Source organism: Dama dama, chromosome X, assembly GCF_033118175.1.
Source record: "Dama dama isolate Ldn47 chromosome X, ASM3311817v1, whole genome shotgun sequence".
In the NCBI taxonomy this organism is placed as follows: Eukaryota; Metazoa; Chordata; class Mammalia; order Artiodactyla; family Cervidae; genus Dama; species Dama dama.
In genome coordinates, this window is record NC_083714.1 from 134,410,089 (window position 1) to 134,433,361 (window position 23,273).

General features: G+C 41.6%; 2 protein-coding genes across 2 annotated transcripts in view; one reads left to right on the plus strand and one right to left on the minus strand.

The window, feature by feature from the left end:
- MAP3K15 (mitogen-activated protein kinase kinase kinase 15) overlaps positions 1-1,705 on the plus strand; it is a 136,545-nt gene extending 134,840 nt beyond the window's left edge. Inside the window, exons 27-29 of the mRNA XM_061137496.1 lie at positions 753-853; positions 932-1,008; positions 1,618-1,705. Of these exons, the coding sequence (XP_060993479.1) occupies positions 753-853; positions 932-1,008; positions 1,618-1,705 (266 nt within the window). The remainder of the gene's footprint in view (positions 1-752; positions 854-931; positions 1,009-1,617) is intronic.
- Positions 656-22,901, minus strand: PDHA1 (pyruvate dehydrogenase E1 subunit alpha 1). Its single transcript, XM_061137494.1, has 11 exons — positions 22,723-22,901; positions 10,314-10,373; positions 9,567-9,740; positions 8,656-8,782; positions 7,858-7,949; positions 6,940-7,032; positions 5,930-6,085; positions 5,645-5,716; positions 4,766-4,833; positions 3,506-3,614; positions 656-3,110 (listed from the first exon to the last, which is right to left on the minus strand). The coding sequence occupies exons 1-11, from the start codon at positions 22,777-22,779 to the stop codon at positions 2,946-2,948; spliced, it is 1,173 nt and encodes a 390-aa protein (XP_060993477.1). The 5' UTR covers positions 22,780-22,901; the 3' UTR covers positions 656-2,945.
- Between the last annotated feature and the right edge of the window lie 372 nt (positions 22,902-23,273).

Here is a 23,273-nt window from a genome sequence, read left to right on the forward strand (position 1 = left end):
CTCCAGTAGATTCCAGAATACTCATCAATAATAAAAAGGAACTACCACTACATTCAAAAGCAGATGAATTGCAAAGAAGCCCACATGTTATGATTTCATAAATGTTGAACATTTATACGATACTCTGTTAAAGCAAAACTATAGGGACAGAAAGGAAATCAGAATGGGTGGGGGAGGACTGATTATAGAAGGCCCCAAGAACTTTTGGGGTGATAGAGAAATTTCTCTATCTTGATTGTAGTGGTGGTTCCTTATCTGTGCTTAGCAAAGTTCTCAGCACTGCATACCTAAAAAGGGTGGTTTACTGACTAAAGTATACCTCAGTCAACCAGCCTTAAGCAATTGGTGCCACCTACACAAGGGCTCCAGCTGCCTCTTGGAATGTGGGGTGGATAAGCTGTGATGCAAAACTCAGTATTGAAACCTATCTCCTCATTTGAATTCCAGTGTACTTTAAGGGATATGATTCCTTAGAAAAGGCATTTTAAAGATGGGAAAACACATTTAAAGTGGTAGATACCGTATCAAACTCCAAACTAACTAAAATATTTATGTATGATACCTTTAATCTCAGTAAAGTGACACCAAGGACTGTGGACTCTTATGCAGTGTGTAGCTGAGCTCAAGCTTAATCCATTTCCTTTTCACAGCACAATTACATTCTGGAATAGTTTATTTCATCCAACTTGCTACTCAAAGACTTTTACTGTTACACATCAGTATACAACATAACACATTTCTAATCATTACAGAGAACTCAGTGTCCCCTCCTGGGTCTCATGAGCAGCGAACAGATAAAGAGCTTGTCGATTGGTTGCAACTGCAAGGAGCGGATACAAGAACAATTGAAAAGGTAAGCTGAGAACCAAACCATTCCTAGGCTGTTATTACAAAGCTGCTTAGCTCTTGATGTATGTGATCTTTGTTTCAGATTCTTGAAGAGGGTTACACACTGTCTGATATTCTTAATGATATCACTAAGGAAGACCTAAGGTACCTTAGACTACGGTAAGAATAGCCTCAAAACATTTTGTGTAACAGAAAACGGCTTTTTTGGTGTGGTTAGGCTTTTACATAAAAGCAGTAGAAAACAAAGTGCTGGTTACTTTCCCCCTTTCCCTTAGAAAACAAAAACTACCCAACCTCATTCCAAAATCTGGAGTTTCCAAGGGTAAAGTTGGGGAAAAGCTGAGAGGGAGCAGAAGCTAAAGGCCCAGTAGGCAAAGTCAACAAACAGACTGCCAGGCTGGGAGTGGAATGAGGAAAGACAGGAGTTGACAGCAGGCTACACGCAAACCCTTTCATTCTCCTCCACTGGTCATCTTTAATAGCCTACTTAGCACAGATGCCCTGGCACTCCTGTACATACCTCTAAGGCCACATCCCACTTGTGCTGGGGTAGAAATTTCATTTCCATATGTGAAGGGAACATATCCCTATTTTAGTTTTTAAGTTAGAGACTGCATTTTTAAGACTAGCCAGCAAAACTAGACAAGTCTAGAAGTACATACTATATAGCTTTTGCCATAAGGGCTCCTAAAGAAGTATTGTGTGGTACTGCTTTGAAGTTATCTTTTCTTATGACTCACTCTAAGGAAGACTTCTGTTTGTTCGTAGCGGTGGCCTTCTCTGCAGGCTCTGGACTGCTGTCTCCCAGTACAGAAGACGGGCTCAGGAGGCCCCAGCAACCCAAGATGAGGCTTAATAATCAGCCACATGGGGGATAGAGGGAAGTCAGAGCTGACATCTTTGTTAAAGCTTCTGTTACATACACACCAATCTTGCTGTGATTCCACAAGGAAAACACCACTGTTCATTGAACAGATTTAAGAACTTGAAGTTCTAAAGAATTATGGAAAAATGTTTAACAAAAAGGCTGGGAATCACTGTTTCAATTATACATTCCATACATTAACTGGAATTGCACTTAAAATTAGAAAAAGATAAAATCAATAAGACTCTGCCTTGTATTTAATAATGTTTGATATGAATGTAAATAGAAACTGTTAAGAAAATAGCTTCATATTTATATTGAATGTATAAATGGAGAAAACTAACTTATTTGGCCTTTGAAATGAAGTAGTTATATTTAAACATGGAATTGTCCTTCCACCCCTGCCAAGTTATAATAAATAATCGTGTTTTACTAAGGAGAAATGATGGTTCAGTGTGAACAGGCTTCAGCACCGACGTGCACACTAACAGGGGTGTGTGTGCACATTAGGGTACACTAGGTGAGCTGTTGGGCACTGCGAGGGACAGGACACTGATCCCTCCACAAGGTGGTGGCAGAGTTGGACAGACATACAAGGAATCGTTTTTCCTTTTGGAAACTGAGTTACAATGAAAGTTGCTCACTCGTGTCCAACTCTTTGTGACCCCATGGACTATACAGTCCATGGAATTCTCCAGGCCAGAATACTGGAGTGGGTAGCCTTTCCTTTCCCCAAGGCATTTTCCCAACCCAGGGATTGAACCCAGGTCTCCTGCATTGCAGGCGGATTCTTTACCAGCTGAGCCACAGGGGAAGCCCAAGAATACTGGAGTGGGTAGCCTTTCCTTTCTCCAGGGGATCTTCCCGACCCAGGAATCGAACCGGGGTCTCCTACATTGCAGGCAGATTCTTTACCAGCTGAACCACAAGGGAAGCCCTTAGTAACTAAAGTATGTGTTAAAACTAGTATACAACTAAATCAAATAGAACTATTTTAAAGAAATAATTTGGAGGGTTAAGCAAACTATTACCTATTTTAGACCTATAGAACTAAAATAACCTTATGTGTGCGATCACCTCTTTTAATGCAACACCGTACAAACCACATGCAAACACTATCTCAATCTACACACCTTCTCTCTATGGGTTTTCCTCCTTGACAAAGTTGAGAACACAAAGCATTCCTTACACTTGCTGCCAAAGAACTCCCTGAAGGTGTGTGTATCTCGCCTTAACTGATGGACTTAAACTTGATCCACTGGTTTGCGCCCCGGACTTCAAAAGGTGGATCGTTGCAGTAGATGTGATAGCCGAGCTCTTCCAAAGGCGGTTCCGGATCAGCAGTAGCGAACTGAGCAGCATCCTCAATTTCTTTTCTCACTTCCACATCAATTTCCTAAAAACCAGATTACAGTTCAAGAGATTTGTTTGAAGATACACCTCTTAGGTACCAAGTAGTTCAACTCTTCTACTAGTACTAGAAGTGTACTTAAGGTGCTATTATGGTAAAAATAACAACGATCTAGAAAGAAATACTCTGAAGTCGAGACAGAAACATACACCCTGGCGAGGGAACATTTAAAAACCTCAAGTGTATTTACAGGAAAGAACTGTGCTATTGGAGTTTAAAAGCTTCATCAATATGACTGAGGAATGCCCTGTGAGAATACAGTGTGTACTTTCCCTTTTACTTACCTAGTTCACCTAAGAGTGGCAGCTTTTTGTGTAGAGAAAAACTGCTCAAAATTTGAGACAGACAACTGTGAAAACCCTTTGAGTAAGTGTGTGTACCTTTAATTCTTCAACACTGGCGAGATTGCTGTTCACCATCCTGTCCTTGAGGAGCATGATAGGGTCACTCTTACTTCTAACTTCCTGAATCTCTTCTCGGGTCCGGTAACTGGGGAGGGAACCAGAGTGACAAGTAAGAACAGTTCCAGTAGAGCAGATGGTCTGTGAAACACAGCACCACATCAATGCTTAGATCTCCGTAGGAAGGGCAGAATTATACTTCAAAATACAAGAACGCATCCTAACATTCTGTAAGAGCTGCTCTGTCTAAACTCTACAGTGGCAATTCTCTGGGCTTCTCTGGCATTCTGACAACAGGAGCCCAGGTGCTGTCTGCTTCTTTAATCTATATGTAGGGCATGAAGGTAGTGATGGAGGCTCTAAGTGGGTGAAGCCAGGGGAGATGGTTTTCTGGGGTGATAGCTGTAACCTTGGAGGCAGGAGAATGCTAACCCAGAAAAAAGTGCGCCTTTCCTTTCTCCTTTAAGACCCCAGAGCAGCATGGCTGGCAAAAACCTGGAGAGGAGGTTTTCCAATTCTTGAATGTGTATTTGATCCTTGTCCTACATTATCTGAAATAATACTAAAAGCAAAGGCTCTACCATTGTTTTTTAAACAGCAGAATTACACAGAGTGCTTTTTCCCATAAAAGTCGTTCTTTATAACATTTTCCCTTAGACCTTCAGCCTACACTCTTAAAGACTTCTTACAGCTTACTTTATCTAAATCTACCCTTTAATTATGCCACACTCCAGGACTGCAGCATTTCATGCTGGAGTTAGGACTTTTGTCACTATTTTTTTTTTGACTCATCTATTTCAACACATGGGATATCCCTTCTGCTACTTGGTCTTGCACCATACCAGCCAGAAGAACATTTTCAAATGGAGGGATATGCCCTGGGAGCATCTGAGGCAATGCCTACAAAAGGTATATGCTCCCAAGTATACTACTGTTACCATCAGACCTGCTTTAGGTAACAATTCGTCACAATTCCTTCCTACAATTGTTTTATTGGTACTCATGTTAACATGTACACAATACATAGTGTAGAAGTTTCCAGAATGCTTTCTAGATTGGAACCAACTTATTATAAAGCACTGTTTTCAGGCTCAGGCTAAACTACTAAATCAGTGCATGAAGCCAACTGGTGTCTGGATTCAAAAGTACATTTTGAAATGCTTTTGCTTTTTCATGTAAGTAGTACCACTCTAAGCCCATCTACTTTGGACACCACACACTGTTTTTCCTTTACCCTACCTCACTCCAGGATCGCTCATGCTGTGTCCATGGTAACGGTAAGTCTGCAGCTCCATCAGTATAGGCCCCTAAAACAGAACCCAGTGGAGGTTAGGTGAGACAATGGGCATAGCCTCAAATATACACCCTATCAACTACTCTGATCAGATCTGAGTTTGCAAGAATTTCTTCTAAGTTGACTGATTCAGTTATCTCTTCTCATTTCTAATACCTATTTACAGCATCTTTCATCCTCCCTATTTTTAAGAGGGACTTATTATCTTAGGGGTCTGCTTTCTGGGTTGTGGAACAGTGATTTAGGGAGACTATCCTCCCACCAGTTCAAATAGCAGGTAAGCCTCTTTTTAGGCCAATCTCACTGTTCCCTTCTCCCTCCACTGCTGTAACTGGAAAGGTCAAGATCCTTAGGACTAAAACAATAAGACTACATAATTTAAACATTAATCTATAGAAAACAAACTTATACTGAATGCCTGTTACCTAAGCACAGTTCTGTGCTGGGCACTGTGGGAGTCCCTAATCTCTTCACTCAAGGGGCTTATCATTAAGGTGGGGTGGGGGGGTGTGGAGGCACATAATGAACCAAAAGGCAAAATAGATTGTCACAACAAAGACAGGCAGAATGCTGAGGGAACACTGGAAGAAACGATTTACCCCAAATGGGGGAAACATGGAATGTTTCCTAGGATGTGAGCTACCAAGACCATGTTATTTATAAAGGGACCCGACTGACTCAAGTGGATCCTGCTTCTATCTTATACACCTCAATTAGCAGCTACCCCTAAATTGCCACAATGGACACAGGAGGCACTTCTTCCAACTTTAAGACACATAAATGCCATTAGAAATCTCTAGCTTAGAGGCCAAAAAAAATCTTACCTTTCCAGATCTACAATAGGCAGCTGCAAATTTTGTGGCCTCCCGGACACACAGGATATCCATTCCATCTACCTGCCAATAAGTAGGAAAGATTTCAACACAACATTGTAAATCAACTATACTTCATAAAAGTTCAAAGATAAAAAGGGGAGAGCTTAACTCCAACTGCCTAAAATAGTTTTCTTTTCCTATGACCTGTTCATCCACTAAGAAAATAGAACCCTTCCTTTGATGTGAGCCATCGGACCAAGAGTGCCGCCCCAGCTCTACCACAGGTGTCCTTACCCTCAGCCCAGGAATAAAGTCGCCTCTCTTGTAGTAATCAGTGCTGGCTGCTGCTCTCTCCACAGATGTTCCCATCCCATAGCGGTTATTCTCACAGATGAAAATACAAGGCAATTTCCACAAAGCTGCCATATTGTAAGCTTCGAATATCTGACCCTGGAAGTACAAATAAAAAGTTCAAGTGGTTTTATTGTGCTGTCCTGGAAGTACAAATAAAAAGTTCAAGTGGTTTCACTGTGCTGTTTTTCTCTCAACTTCATCATCCCCAAAAGCCACTGCTCTACCCAGCAAGAGAAAGCTCTCATAAAAGATGAAATGCCTCACCTACAACCCAGATTCAGAGGCAAAGAAGTGTATTTGTGTGTGTGTGTTGCAGCAAACTCATCTCTTTTTGCACCTAAGGAAGTGACAAACCAAATACTTCTACTTGCTTCTGTGGGGCTGACACAGTAGTATAGAGTACACTGGAAAAGACCAACATGTAGAAATGTACTGCAGCTACCTAGTTTTTGGGGTTTATGCTCGATTATAAATCCTATGAGACCCTCTGGATAACCAGTGTCTGAGAATCAGCATCCAGAGCAAGGCCTCACAGAATGTCGGCCACAGACGGGTGATTACTCAGACCATGACAAAGAGTAGGAAGAGTCAGGGCTCAAAAACTATGAGAGGAGTCTGAAAATGCCTTGGCATTCAAGAGAATGAGTCTGCACATCACAGTACTGGTTTAGGAGTTGGTTTGCAAAGGGTTACAATGTAAACCAGTCCTTCACCACAGAGTCTGTGGAGCACTGACATAGAACAAAGGTGTGCATCCTCTTAAGAGTACACCCATACAAATCACTGACAGTGCCAAGATGTAAATCTTTAATGTGGCCACAAAACCAAATTTTAGCCTACCATATAAATGGCCGTTTCAACCAGTAATTGATAGACTGCTTAGCCACAAACTGAACTATGAATATTCAACACTTTGGACACGACTGCGAAGTTAAGAGGCACTTACTCACCTGATTAGCAGCGCCATCACCATACAAAGTCAAACAGACCTCGTCTTTTCCATTATACTTACAGGCCAGAGCAATCCCAGCTCCCAGGGGCACCTAATATTGAGGACAAGCAAGAAAGGAACCACAGAAATCCATGAGGGAAGAAATTAATGCTACAAACGTTAGCTCCTGACCAGAACATGAGATAGAAATGACATGGTCCCTACAAACTCTTCCCTACCCAACCCTATCTCTGCTTACCCCACCCCCAACATTGTAAACTGGCAAAGTAACACAAGTAACTGCTATTGTATTATTGTATTCTATTTCAACCATTAAGCAATAACATTTCTACATTGAAAGTTTCAACTATCAATCCTAAAAGCACCCACCCAGCAAACCAAGGGTTAAAAAAAATACCTCAAACAACAAAACCCCAGATGCTAAAACCTTAATATATTAGAAAATAAACTTAACAATCTAGATATGATTTTATAGCTCTACTTGTTCATTATTTACTAACTGACGAGAACGAAGAGAACGGCACCACCACAGAAGCTGGCTTCAGCTTCGCACTAGGCCCTTAAGACCCTGAGCTCCACCTCTCCGGGTGCCCTGCACTGCAGCAGGGAGAGGGCTGTGGCCAGGAGGTGTGGCCACGCGGCTAGGTACTAAGAGCAACTCAAAGACAGAGGCGGGGCGCCACTGCTAGAGGCTCTTGCTTACTTGTAAGACAGCAAATACCTAGAAAGGAAAATCTTTAAATCATTGTCCAACTCTGTTAAATGGCCCAATAATAGAGTATGAAAGCAACAGGTCGTTTAAAACACATCATGCCCCCCAAGTACTTCAGAGAGACATCCTCCGGGGTACAAAATATTGCAAAGATGTGGGCTAGGGCCCAACCCAGGAAATGATGCAATCCCAGTCCTCAGCTACCTGAGCTCCCACGATGCCATTGCCTCCGTAGAAATTCTTGGCGTACATATGCATCGATCCTCCTTTTCCTTTAGCACAACCACCTCTTCGTCCTATACATGGCAGCACACAAACGTCACATATCAAACACCAAACATAGAAAACAAAACCACACCGTGAGTATTTGTGCCGGCTTGACCGTGAGAAATCAAGAGACCAACTCGACTATATAACCACATGTCCTTCAAAGTAAATATATAGTCCTCCTTGTCTCCTGGCCCTTTTATAAGGAAGGTTAGACCAGTCCCATAAATCTTTCCAGCTCTCAAATCACCAAGTTTTCTTTAGATGTTAATGTGGTATTCTAGACGTTTTTTTTTTTTTTCCCCACTAAAAACATCTTCCAATTTCTCCTACATTGGTGTACAAGTCAAGGGGGACAAAGGTACAATAAGAAGACTTCTACAATTTCATTTCTACACAATGAAATACTTATACTCAATTTACTTTCTCTGGCTACTAAATTTCTGTTGGCATGCTTGAGTGATAAACACTACTCTGATTTTATGGAGCTGACCTTTTTACCCAGGAGGCCAGATAACCTCAAAAATGGTCAGTTTACTCAAAAACATGATAGAGGTACCAGAGCACCCAAAGGGAGAGGTTATTTTTTTCCTGGTTTCTCAGCTTTTTTAAAAAAAAATCAAAAAGGTTTTAATTTTTAAAAAGTTTTAATGTTATCTTATAAACAGCATCTTTTCTTGGAGATTTGAAAACTTAATTCACTCAATTCCCCGTTTTTGTAAGTTAATAGCAAACCTGTAAGCTCTGCCAGAATCTCCCGAACAGAGAGTCCACGGGTAAAGGTAAAGCCATGAGCCCGGTAGGCTGTGATCAGATGGTCTGTGGGGTTGATGCCAGCCTCCAGGCCTACACAACAAGCTTCCTGCATTCAAGGAAGAAGCATCAGTGAGTCAATACAGTACACATTTCTAGTTAACAGGCTTCCTTGACTATTATGAAACATGTGGCCTAGAACGCATTCATAACCACGACAAGTAGCTCCTTTTTCACCAGAAAAAAGGGTAAAGGCCAAGCCACAACCATAAACTGGCAATCCACAGATATGCTGTTTCTTTTAAGCCTGTACGGCGACTTGAGAAAATCCTGCATCAGATGTCTACATCAAAATATTGGTGGAATTTCACATGAAAATGGAGACTTCTGTCTTCTCTCGAAGACAAACAATAGGAAACATTAGCCCTATATTTTCACATGGCACCAACTGGCTGGTATCATTATGACTTATCCTGCAGGTGGGACCTGTCTGTTCCAGTTCACCACCAATTCCTGTCACCATTCTCAACTTCATATAACTGGCAGCCTTCACTCATTTATTCTACCTAATTGGTCCCTGGTAGGCATTTGGTTTTGTAAACCTTGTCCAAAACCCACAAAACAAACAAACAAACAAAAAACCCAAAACCCTTTTCTCCAAAAGTATATCCAGTGCAGGTGATTGTAATGCCATAGTGGAATAGGAAATCAGCAGTGTGATACATGACTAAATTCTTTAGCATAACCATCCTAGCAGGTCTCCGCAGTTTCATTTTTGTTCTAAAATACCAGCCTCAAATCCTTCAGACAAGTAATGTAGGGTAACAGCCAAAAAACACATACTATACTTAAATTCCAAAGTAACATAGCTTTCTTATAAAACTACCACTCACCTGACCATCACACAAGTGACAGAAACCACGAATAATTTTCTGTTTATACAGCTGATCTGCTTTTAACTCCATTCGGCGAACGGTCTGCATCATCCTGTAGTATTTGAGCCCGTCCTCCCTGGTAAGCACTGTAGTAACAGGAGGGCCCTCTTCCAGCCGGTGAAGATCACATTTCTGAAATGAAATCAGACAATTATCCCTCAGTCACTACAGTGTAAATATTGCCAACCCATTCTAAGCTATAACTCAAAATAGTTAAATATTTACAGTCTTTACTGTTTTTTAACTTGAACACCAGCAGACAAGCATATCAGAAAGGCTGCACATTGCTTCTGATTCCTTCTTATAACTCACTGTGCAATGAAATGGGGTTTTGGAAGAGGGAAATATTTAATGACTTTCATTGAAAACCTCTAGGTCAACTGAGTTATAGGTTCAAGGACAAACTTTCAAAGAATCATTCTAAGAATCTTCTTATTCAAACTTTTTACCAAATTACATTTTAAATCTTAGAGTAGGTCTTTAATTTTTTTTAGCTTGAGCTCCTGCTCCAAACTACCAACAAGCTGCTAGACAAAAGGAGTAAATTCTAATTTTTGCTGAACTCCTCTGCATCTTTGATTCTAGAACACTTGGAATGAGATGGTGAAAAAGCATGATTATCAAAATGCTCTATCACAAAGGTAAAACTACACATCAACGTCTACCTGTGGAAAAAATTTCAACAGAAAGCAAAACACCTCTTACCTTAATTTCGAAAGTAGCATCATTTGCAAAATGACGGGATGCCACCAGCACTCTGCTTGCCTTGAAAGATCAAAACACACAAGTATATGAGTACTTTTCACTGTCTGGTTGTTTTTTTGTTATTATTCTCACTAATCGACCATCAGGACAGAGCCCCAGAACTCGAGAGCCTGACATATTCATGGGCTTTATCTTCCATGCTGGTCACGGTGTCAGGACCCTTTCTTCCAAAATGCTTTGGCCAAGGAGACACGACTGTACCCACATCTGAAGGCGAGCAGCAGAGAGAGAAAGGGCGCAAAACCCAGACCCATCGAGTTTGTCACTTTGTTTTCAAAGAAATTAGTGAAAATATAATGAGGCTAATGGCGAACTTGAAGAGACTAGATGATCTGTAGGATGTGTTTATTTATGCTATTCTTAGTCATAACTAGATATATTGGGCAAGCTAAAGCTTTACTTTCAGAACTGTCCTTCACATAAACCCATGTTTCAATTCCTGTCTCAGGAAAATCACTTCTGTATAAAGGAGTACTATAAGAAAAATATTTTAAACTACTCAAAGCATTAGATAAACACCTTAGTGAGAAAAGTGAAAATCGCTCAGTTGTATCAGACTCTTTGCAACCCCACGGGCCGTAGCCTGCCAGGCTCCTCTGTTCATGGAATTCTCCAGGCCAGAATACTGGAGTGAGTAGCCTTTCCCTTCCCCAGGGGATCTTCCCAACCCAGGGATCAAACCCAGGCAGATTCTTTACTGACTGAGCGACCACAGAAGCCCTTTTAGCAAGAAAGGTACAAGAGAAAAGAAAAGATACTCAGCATTTTCTGACTTAAGAAAACAAAAGATCTGAAGGATGTTTTATGATCTGAACAGACAGAGGCTCCTCCTGAAGCACCAGAAAGAAGATGTTCTCTAAACAGTAACCCCACCCCCCTTTTTAAATAATAAATGATCCTCATTTATTACTAGGGAAAAAAACAGATTAGCCACCTGTTTTTTCACTGGGTGAAATTGTGTCAGAAATGCCTTGTTCTGAGGTTGAGCTCTTGCTAGATCAAGCAATGTGACCTATGTGCGACTTGGACCACTACTTGGGCTCAAAACAGGTCTCGGAGCTGGTGTCATTGACTTATGTCATTTGGTATGCACATTAGTGGCATCTGTGTTTTAACCTCAATTCCCATTGCTACATAGGTCTGAGGTTTAGGAGGGCATCTGAGTTGAGGGGTGGGACATGCAATGAGTTTTCACTGAAACTTTCTCTCGGACATGAGTCTGAGTAAACTCCGGGAGTTGTGATGGACAGGGAGACCTGGTATGCTGCCGTCCATGGGGTCGCAAAGAGTTGGACATGACTGAGCGGCTGAACTGACCTGAGTTGCCCAAAGCCATAGAGCACTTAAATGTTGGGGCTGGGGTACAAACCTAGTAAATCTGGCTCCAAGGTCTGTTACCTCACCCCCGTGAGCTACCTCCTCAAGCCCACACCACTGCAAGAGAAGTCCCAGTGGTCCCTTCTTGATGTTCAAGGGGCTGTCAATGCTTGAGGGCAGGGGCAAGCTGGGAGAAATGTTTCCTTTTCACTCTTTCACTCTGCTCACAGCAAAAGTACTCTATGTGATGGCTAAGGTCCAGGTTAGATCACAAATATTTAATCAGTTAGTACTATTTTAGCCACATTCTGCCACATGACATATATGTAAACAAACACTTCTCATGCAGAATTGAAGCACATTCTTCAGATCCCACAAAAGCACTTGTGATATGTTCACAGTGTCCTCTTACCATCCAACCTGTAACACTGGACTTGATCTTGGTGAGAAGGGATAAGGTTGATCTGCTAAGTGTACAAGCCAGAAGGCAGAAAGCTATTACTTACTTATCTCTATACCCATCAGTATACCACAATCCAATAAAGTCAATAAAGACAATGAAATTGCTAGAAGTGAAAATGCTAGAAATAAATGTTTCAGACAAGTTGGGGGTAAAGACAGTTCATTAAAATACCTAAGAATAAGTGGGAAAAAAATTGAGAAACTTGGGGGGGGGGGGACTCTCTGTCCCCTTCTGATGTCTATGTCAGAAGCTTTCTCCTTTTTCACTGTAATAGAACTTCTGCCACACAAAAGCTCTGAATAATCAAGCCTGGTCCCTAATACTGAAGCTAAATCTTCTTTGGAGATCACTAATCTGACACACTGTTCACCATAAGCAATCAACTTGGGGGCTTGTCTGGGATCTTCAAGACAAACTTTCAGCTTTTCAACCTCCTCATCGGTGAAAGGATTCACATGGTGGGTTCCTCTGCTTCAAGGAAAGGACTTTGTTCAACTCTGCAAATACCTTCACCAACAACAATCATATGTGATACCCCTTCTTGATCTGATGACATTTAACAATCCTAAGATGGACTGGTATAACACATTGTACCTTAACTATGGACATAATGTGACTTTTAATTTTTACTATGTTTTAACTTGGTTTAATGACTATTTTGCCTTACATCTGTAACTGTATAATGGGGTTTGTTTCTAGCTCTCTGAAAGCTTTTAGGTTACAAATAATTGTTCATACCCCTACAATTTCTACAGCCTCCTCCAACTATTACTTGGGGCCCCTGGATCAGAAACCCTCAATATGAGCATTAGGAGAATATGTTGCCTCAACAATTTAGGGTCTGTCTGCCTCCCTTACCAGCTCGAAGAAGTTATGAAATGAGAATGCCACCCCTTTCCCTTGGCAACATAATTCTCCTAAAAGAAAAAGGGGGGAATGAGAGAGCTAATTCTTAGGTAGGTTGACAAGGAGTCTAGGGCCCTCAAGGAGGAAGGGGTCCAGGGCTTTCAAGGAGGAGAAAAGAACAAACCATTTTTTCTACATTGCTTTGTCTTAGTCACATAAGAGACTTCCCTGGTGGCTCAGACGGTAAAGTGTCTGCCTACAACACAGGAAACCCAGGTTCGATCCCTGGGTGGGGAAGATCCTCTGGAGAAGGAAATGGCAACCCACTCCAGTACTCTTGCCTGGAAAATCCCAGGGACCGAGGAGCCTGGTAGGCTACAGTCCATGGGTCGCATGAGTCAGACAAGACTGAGCCACTTCACTTACTTAGTCACATAAGACATTTTTTCTTAAACTGTGAGTTGTTATGACAATAATCTTGAAGACTAACTTTCTTTCAGCCCAGAGCTAATGATTACAAAACAAAACAACACATCTTGCTCAAGGGTGTTTTTTTTCTTTAAGATGTAAGATGCGGTACTAATGATTATATAACAAGATGTATCTTGCTCAAGGACATGTTTCATATAATAACAATGTATCTTGCTCAAGAATATGTTTCTCCTTGTAACAGGAACTTTCTACTAATCTTATCTTATGTGGGAGTGGGGCTGGTAAGACCTTTCTATAGTTAGTTCTAATCTTGTTATTTTAAGATGTATGTTGTGGGAGTGGGTCTGGTAAAAGTATATAAGGCCTTGCTAAGACTATCAAGAAGGGGCACTCTCTGTCCCCTCTTCTGATGTCTATGTGTCTCTGTCAGAAACTTTCTCTGTCCTTTTTCAATGTAATAAAACTTCTGCCAGACACACAAAAAATTGAGAAACTTGGGAATTTTCTCAAACTCTTCCAAAAGACTGAAGAGGAAGGAACACCTCCAAGCACATTCTAGGAAGCCACCATCACCCTGATACCAAAACCATATAAAGATATCATCAAAAAAGAAAATTACAGGCCAGTATCTCTGATGAATATAGACACCAAAATTCTCAACTTATTAGCAAACCAAATCCAACAACACATAAAAAAAATCATACACCATCACAAGTGGTGAATCTCAGATTCATAAGGATGGTTCACCATATGCAATCAATGTAATACACCACATTAATAAAAGTCAGAAACCACGTGATCATCTCAATAGATGCAGAGAAAGCATCCAACAAAATTCAAACCCCCCCTAGAGCCTCTTATACAGAGTGAAGTAATAAGTCAGAAAGCAAAAACAAGTATCGTATATTACTCCATATATATGAAATCTAGAAAAATGGTACTGATGAACCTGGTAGAGAACGGACTTGTGGACACAGTGGGGGAAGGTGAAGGTGGGACAAATTTCAGAAAGGAGCACTGAAGTATATACACAACCATGTGTAAAATAGAGGGAAATTGTAAATAACATGGGGAGCCCAGCCTGGCACTCTATGATGACCTAAAGGGGTGGGATGGGAGGAGGGGAGGGAGGGAAGGGATAGATATATGACTGATTCACGCTGTCGTACAGCAGAAACCAACACACTATAAAGCAATTTTCCACCAATTAAACAACTTTTTAAAAATTCAACATCCATTCATGATAAAAACTCTTACAAAGTGGATATACAGGAACATATTTCAAAATAGTAAAAGCTATTTATTAATAGCCAATATTAACACTGAATGGTGAAAAGTTGAAAGCCTTCCTGCTAAAATCTGGAACAAGACAAGGATGGTCACTAGCACCACTTCTCTTCAATGTAGTATTGGAAGTTCTAGCCACAGCAATCAAACAAGAACAAGAAATAAAAGGTATCCAAATTGAAAGGGAAGAGATAAAATGATCATTATATGCAAATGATATGCTGCTATATATAGAAAACTCCGAAGACTCCACACAAAAACTAAGAAAAGTGATAACCAAATTCAGCAAGGTAGGCAGATACAAGACTAACATGCAGAAATCTGTTCCATTTCTTTACACTAAAAATGAAATATCAGAAAGAGAATGTAAAAATAAATAACAGTATCTCTTAAAAACTAAAATTCCAAGGAATAAACCTATGAAGACCTACAAGACTTTCTAGAACTAACACACACACACACACACACACACACACAAAGATGTCCTTTTTATCATAGGAGAATGGAATGCAAAAGTAGGAAGTCAAGAGATACCAGGAGTAACAGGCAAGTTTGGCTTTGGAGTACAAAATGAAGCAGGGTAAAGGCTAACAGAGTTTTGCCAAGAGAACACACTGGTCACAGCAAACAACCTCTTCCAGCAATACGAGATGACTCTACCCATGGACATTACCAGATGGTCAATACCGAAATCAGACTGATTATATTCTTTGCAGCCAAAGATGGAGAAGCTCTATACAGGCAGCAAAAACAAGACCAGGAGCTGACTGTGGCTCAGATCATGAACTCCTTATTGCAAAATTCTGACTTAAATTGAAGAAAGTAGGGAAAACCACTAGACCATTCAGGTATGACCTAAATCAAATCCCTTATAATTATACAGTGGAAGTGACAAAGAGATTCAAGGGATTAGATTTGATAGACAGTGTGCCTGAAGAGCTATGGATGGAGGTTCTTAACACTGCACTGGGAAGACCCAGAGGAATCGGGTGGAGAGGGAGGTGGGAGGGGGGATCATGTAACTCTATGGCTGATTCATATCAATGTAGGACAAAACCCACTGAAATGTTGTGAAGTAATTAGCCTCCAACTAATAAAAAAATAAAAAAAAAAACACACTGTACAGAAGGCGGTGATCAAAATCATACTCAAGAAAAAGAAATACAAAAAGGCAAAATGGTTGTCTGAGGAGGGCTTACGAACAGCTGACAAAAGGACTGAAGCGAAAGGCAAAAGAGAAAAGGAAAGTTATACCCATCTGAATGCAAAATTCCAAAGAATAGCAAGGAGAGATAAGAAAGCCTTCTTAAGTGAACAACACATATAAATAGAGGAAAATAGAATGGGAAAGATTAGACATCTCCTCAAGAAAATCAGACATACCAAGGGAACATTTCATGCAAAGACACAATAAAGGACAGAAATGGCATGAACTGAACAGAAGCAGAAGATATTAAGAAGAGGTGGCAAGAATACACAGAAGAGCTGTACAAAAAAGATCTTTATGACCCAGATAACCATGATGGTATGATCACTCACCTAATGCCAGACATCCTGGAATGCAGTCAAGTGGGCCTTAAGAAGCATCACTATGAACAAAACTAGTGATGGTGATAGAATTCCAGCTGAGCTATTTCAAATCCTCAAAAATAATGCTGTGAAAATGCTGCACTCAATATGCCAGCAAATTTGGAAAACTCAGCAGTGGCCACATGACTGAAAAAGGTCAGATGTCATTCCAATCCCAAACAGGGGCAATGCCAAAGAAGGTTCAAACTACCTCACAATAGCACTCATTTCACATGCTAGCAAGGTAATTCTCAAAATCCTTCAGGTTAGGCTTCAACAGTGAGTGAACCAAGAAACTTCCAGATGTACAAGCTGGATTCAGAAAAGGCAGAGGAACCAGAGATCAAATTGCCAACATTTGTTGGAACATAGAGAAACCAAGGAAATTTCAAATAAACATCTTCTTCTGCTTCATTGACTACACTAAAGCCTTTGACTGTGTGGATCACAACAGACTGTGGAAAATTCTTAAAAGAGATGGGAATACCAGACCACCTTACCTGCCTCCTGAGAACTCTGTATGTCAAGAGGTCAAGAAGCAACAGTTAGACTTGAACATGGAACAACGAATTGGTTTAAAACTGGGAGCCAAGACTCTATATTGTTACCCTACTTATTTAACTTAGATGCAAAGTACATCATGCAAAATGCCCAGCTGGATGAATCACAAGGGAGACATATCAACAACCTGGAATATGCAGATGACACCACCTCAACGGCAGAAAGGGAAAAGGAACTTTAAGCCTCTTGATGAAGGTGAAAGAGGAGAGTGAAAAAGTTGGCTTAAAACTCAAGATTCAAAAAACTAAGATCATGGCATCCGGTCCCATCACCTCATGGCAAATAGATAGGGAAGCAATGGAAGTTGTGACAGATTTTATATGCTTGGACTCCAAAATCACTGTGGATGGTAACTGCAGTCGAGATTAAAAGACGCTGCTCCTTGGAAGAAAAGCAATGACAAACCTAGACAGTGTATTAAAAAGTAGAGACATTACTTTGGCAACAACGTTTCATATAGTCAAAGATATGGTTTTCCAGTAGTCACGTATGGATGTGAGAGTTGGACCATGAAGGCTGAGTGCTGAAGAACTGATGCTTTCAAACTATGAGGCTGGAGAAGACTCCTGAGAGTCCCTTGGACAGCAAGGAGATCAAATCAGTCAATCCTAAAGGAAATCAACCCTAAATATTCATTGGAAGGACTGAAGCTTCCAGCTGAAGCTCCAATACTTTGGCCCCCTGATGTGAAGAGCCGACTCCCTGGAAAACACCCTATTGCTGGGAAAGACCGAGGGCAGGAGGAGAAGGGCATGAGATGGTTGGATGGCATCATTGACTCAATGGACATGAGTCTGAGCAAACTCCAGGAGGCAGTGAAGGACAGGGAAGCCTGGCATGCTGCAGTCCATGGGGTCTCAAAGAGTCGGACACAACTGAGCAACTGAACACGAAACCTGACCAAGGAGGTGAAAGATACACTGACCACTACAAAACACTAATAAAGGGAACCAAAGATTATTCAAAGAAATGAAAGAATATTCCATGCCCCTGAAATGAAGGAATTACTATTACTAAACTGGCCATACAACAAAAAGCAACCTACTGCAAAAGTCTATCAAATTACCTATAAAATTTTTCACAGAACTAGAATGACGAATCCAAAATTTTATATGGAACCATTAAAGACCCAGCATTACCAAAGCAATCCTAAGCGAGCAAGGGGGGACCAAAGCAGAACATTTAACTCTCCCAGCTATAGTAATCAAAACAGTGTAGTACTGGCACAAAAACAGACATACAGATCAATGGAAGAGAACAGAGAACCCAGAAATAGACCAACACACCTATGGTCGATTCATCTTTGACAAAGGAGGCAAGAATATAAAATGGGACCAAAACAGTCTCTTCAGCAAGTGGTGCTGGAAAAGTTGGACAGCTGCATGCAAATCGATGAAATTAGAACACACCCTCACACAATGCATAAAAATAAAGTCAAAATGTCTTAAAGGACTTAAACATGGGCTTCCTTGGTGGTCCAGTGGTTAAGAATCCACCTGCCATGGCAGGGGACACAGATTCAACCCAGGTCTGGGAAGATTCCACACGCTGTGGGGCAACTAAGCCTGTGCATCACAGCTACTGAGCCTGTGCTACTGAGCACCGAAGCCCACACATCTTATGGCCTGTGTTCCTCAACAAGAGAAGCCATCGTGACGAGAAGCATGTGAACTGCAACCAGCCCCACTCACAGCAACTAGAGAAAGCCCAGGCATAGCAATTAAGACCTAGCACAGCCAAAACTAAATAAATTAAAACTTAAAAAGAGAGAGAGGCTTAAACGTAACACATGACAACATAAAACTCCGGAAAGAAGGCATAGGTCAAACATTCTGACATAAATTGTAAAACATTCTAACATAAATCATACCCATGTTTTCTTAGGTCTCTATCCCAAGGCAATAGAAACAAAAACAAAAATAAACAAATGGTACCTATTCACACTTACAAGCTTTTACACAGCAAAGGAGACCATATAAAAGACCAAAGGGATGGGAGAAAGCATTTGGAAATGACGCGACCAACAAGGGCTTCATTTCCAACAGATACAAGCAGCTCATACAACAACAAAAAAACAACCCAACTGAAAAGCAGGCAAAAGACCTTAATAGACATTTCTCCAGGGAAGACATACAGTAGGCACATGAAAAGATGCTCAACATCACTCATTATTAGAGACATGCAAATCAAAACAATAAGGTACAACGAAGTACCACCTCACACCGGTCAGAATGGCCATCACTAAAAAATCTACAAATGCTGGAGAGGGTGTAGAGACAAGAGAACTCCCCTACACTGTTGATGGGAATGTGAGCTGATGCAGCCACTGTGGAAAACATGGAGGTTCCTCCGAAAAGTAAAAATAGAACTATATGATCTAGCCTCCTGGTGGCTCAGCGCTAAGAATCCACCGGCAATGCGGGAGACCTGATTTTGATCCCTGGGTTGGAAAGATACCCTGGAGAAGGTAACAGCTACCCACTCCAGTATTCTGGCCTGGAGAATTCCATGAACTGTATAGTCCATGCGGTTGCAAATAGTCAGACACAACTGAGCAACTTTCACTTTCATATGATCTAGCAATCCTACTCCTGGGCATATACCTGGAAAAATTATAATTCAAAAAGATTCATGCACTCCTATGTTCATAGCAAGAGCCAAGTCATGGAATCAATTTAAATGTTCATCAACAGATGAATGGATACAGATGTGGTACATACATAGAGCAGAATACTACTCAGCCATAAAAAAGAACAAAATAACGCCACTTGCAGCAACATGGATGCAACGAGAGATGATCGAAGTGAAGTAAGTCACAAAAAGAGAGACAAACACCATATGATTGCATTTATATGTGCAATCTAAAATATCACACAAATGAACCTATCTGCAAAACAGAAATAAACTCACAGATACAGAGAACAGACGTGTGATTGCCAAGGGGGAGGGAGAGAGATGGACTGGGAAGTCTGAGATTAGTAAATGCAAACTAAGACATTTAGACTGGATAAACAACAAGGTCCTACTTGATAGCACAGGGGACAATACTCAATCTCCTGGGATAAATCATACTAGAAAAGAATATTTTAAAAGAATGTATATATGTATATAACTTAGTCAATTTGCTGTACAGCAGAAATTAGCACAACACTGAAATAAGCACTCTGAAAACTCAACCTCATTCGAAGATGAAATCACAGGTACTTAAGCATCTTAAGTAACTTCAGTTACACTGGACTCTCTGCTTTCATTTTATTTTATTTATTTATTTCATTTATTTTTATTAGTTGGAGGTTAATTAAGACTCAACTTTCTGTAGCAGGTGCAAGCATTCAGTTTCTGAAAGTTCTGGTGGATTGGCTGAAAGGAGGCAATGAATTAAATTACTACTTTGTTTATTAAATTACTACTACTTCACACAATCATTTTGTTAAACAATAAGTTCCTTAAATGTGTTTGAGTCACTTATGCTTGAGTAACAAGCTGGCTGTCGTCTGTCTTCATAGGACTCACATCCAATGTGCTGACTTAAGTGTTAAACCCAGAATACTAGGAATCTGCCACACCGGTTCATGGAACAAGAAACATGTCTAGTCCATGACCTAAGAGTTTTAAGTGTTTTTTCCTTCACCTAACAATGATATTTTTAGCATTAAAAGGAATAGGTTAAAAACAGAATGTCTGTGATGATTTTAAACCAAACACTGAACTCTCTAAGTAGCCTGTGCTAACACATCTGAAACCTGACAGATGAATAAGCACACTGGACCCAAGAGCCCAAAATGCACTGAGCACTCTGGGAACCTTTCATGATTACTACCGTTTACAGAAATGCTGGTTAGCTGACTTGCTTTGTTGCAGGGAGTGGGAGCTATTAAACAAAATTTCAGCTCACCCACAATCCAGGGTTAATAGAGAATTCTTAAAATATTTGTGTCTGGGCCTTAGTATACTTAACAGCACAAGGGCAGGCAACCAAAAAAAAAAAAAAAACCATGCAAAACAGCCAAAAAGAAGGGCAGCTCAAAGAACCATAACTCCTTCACTGTCTCTCATCCTCAACAAAAAAGTTAAAAAAATTATTTTTACTTAAATAAAAGAGATAGAAATGCTCTGCACAGTAATCAAATTCTGCCATAATAATCTTTTCTCTCAATTAGAATTTCTGACTAAATAAAGTTATACTCCATTCTTGTTTTATCCCATTAGCAGATCATTGTAAGCCAGATTGGATTTGTTTGATTTAAGCTGTATTATATGATTTTTGAAAAGGTCAAAGTTTTTATTGAGGTGAAGATGAAGTGCCATTTGCCTTTCATGCCAACATATTGCTGGAAAACAAAAACCCAACCAAGAGTACTTCGGACAGTTGAGGGAATGAGGCTCTGATTTTCAACAATGACTTCTCTCTGCTTTTAGGGACACAGAGGTGACAGTAATTTGAAAACTCACGAATTTTCTTTTCCTGTAGAAAATCATCGATTCAATCAAAGTTTTTCTTCTTTAATGTAATCCTTTAAATGTAATACAGGACTAGGTCTGCATTATGTTATATACAAAATACATGTATAACATTATATACCTCTATCATGTTGAAAACACGTTTCTGTTACCTACATTCAACTAAAAATTGATGCTATGGACATTAACTAGCCAAGGCACACACGAAGAGCTCAATAAATGTTGGGTATGTCATGTGTACAGGGAGAAATAAACAACAGTGGAACCTGGCTGTCCTTCAACTTACATGCTACTAAGGAGTAATCCATTACAAGCTTTGTATCTGTCAGTCAATAGCATTCCTAGAGGGGTACCCTTTCTACCTTTTCAAACTCCCTTCCCATACCAAGCAGAGTTGCCACAAAGTCTTGGGAGAGTTACTAGAGCAAGAATTCCAAGTCTTGGCTGAAGTTATACCAAGTAACACTACCCCCAGTGCCTAGAGGTCAAAGTGCTCCAAGCTTAGTCTAGGCATATCTAAACCCCGGAGCCACAAATAACCTCTAACCTCACCCTCCCAAGCACCACGGCCGTTTCTTTCAGCTACTTTTACCCTAAGAGCAGGTGTGTAAGGGACAGAGCGTCTCACTCTGGGTTCCGCTTGAGGGCTCCTGAACTGACTGCCAAGAAAAGCTCAAGGTTGAGGAAGACGAAACGGTAGGAGGCGTGTTTCTGCGGACACTAACCCTGCGTGAATCCTCCAGAGACCAGCACTGGTGATCAACAGGTGTACACCAAACTGGGCGCTCAGTAACAATATGTAACAGACAGCAACTACTATGTAACAAGCGCTAAAGGGACAGGTCTGCATACTTGTCACTCGTTTTAAGCCTCACAGCCATCCTACGGGGTAAGTACTCTCAACCCCGTTTCATTCAGAGATAAGGAAACTGAGCACCGACATGTTTCAGAAAGGACAAAACCAAAAAACTCTTGCCCAAGGTCACAGGATAAGCAAATGAAACTTTTGACTGAACGGGGCCACTCAGTCTCCGGACTCCTGGTGAAGAGAAGCAAAGTTACGAAGATTTAAAATGAGTGGGCCGGGAAGAGGCAGTCAACCTTACACTCGAGGAAGCCCAAGTGCCTCCTTTTCTGACTGTAGTAAACGAACGCGCCCTTCCGGGGCGATTCAATTAGCCCGACATCGGCAGCCGCAGCTGGCCGCCACGCGGACCTTGTAAACCGCCCCCTCCCCCGGGTCGGCGCCAGACGCCGAACCATCGCTACTCTCGCCACCAGGAGTACAGCGCAAGACGTGGAAACGGAACAAAGGCCCGCGGCTGCACGAGGCCCGGCCCACGGAGCCCACGCGCCCTGCCCTCTGCCGTCCTCCAGTCTCGCGCCCACCCCGAGTCGTTCACGCCGCCTCACCGGCTTCTGGGCGACGCCCGACAACACGCGAGAGACGGCGGCGAGCATCTTCCTCATGGAGCGCAGGCAGTGGCTGCAGCTGCGAACCTCCAACGAGCCGAGGAGTGCAGCACAGGTGTCTCCAAGTCTCCTTCAGGTGCCCTGAGCGGACACTTCCACTTAACGGCGGCGCGACGCGACGGAGAGACGTCATGCGCCGCGCCCGGCCTCAAGCCAACCAGGACGGTTTCCAGGGTGTGCCCCGCCCACCCGAGGGAACGGCGGCCGGCCATTGGGTGTCAGAGCCACAGGCCACGGCTGAGCGATACTTGTGTCACCACGCCGCTGACGGGTGAGGCGCCGTAGACCTCAGGGCGCCTGCGTGGGAAAGTGAGGCCACACTTTCAGGCGGAGGAGCGGCGGGGGTGGGAACTAGTCTTCGTACCCAGCTTAAGCCACGCACGATGGATACCGTGCAAAGCGAATCTTACTGGGCATCCAACCCTGCTGGTGCTGCAACTTAACAGCCTTCGCTCAACACACGCAATGATGAAGATTAATGGCCTTGTCGC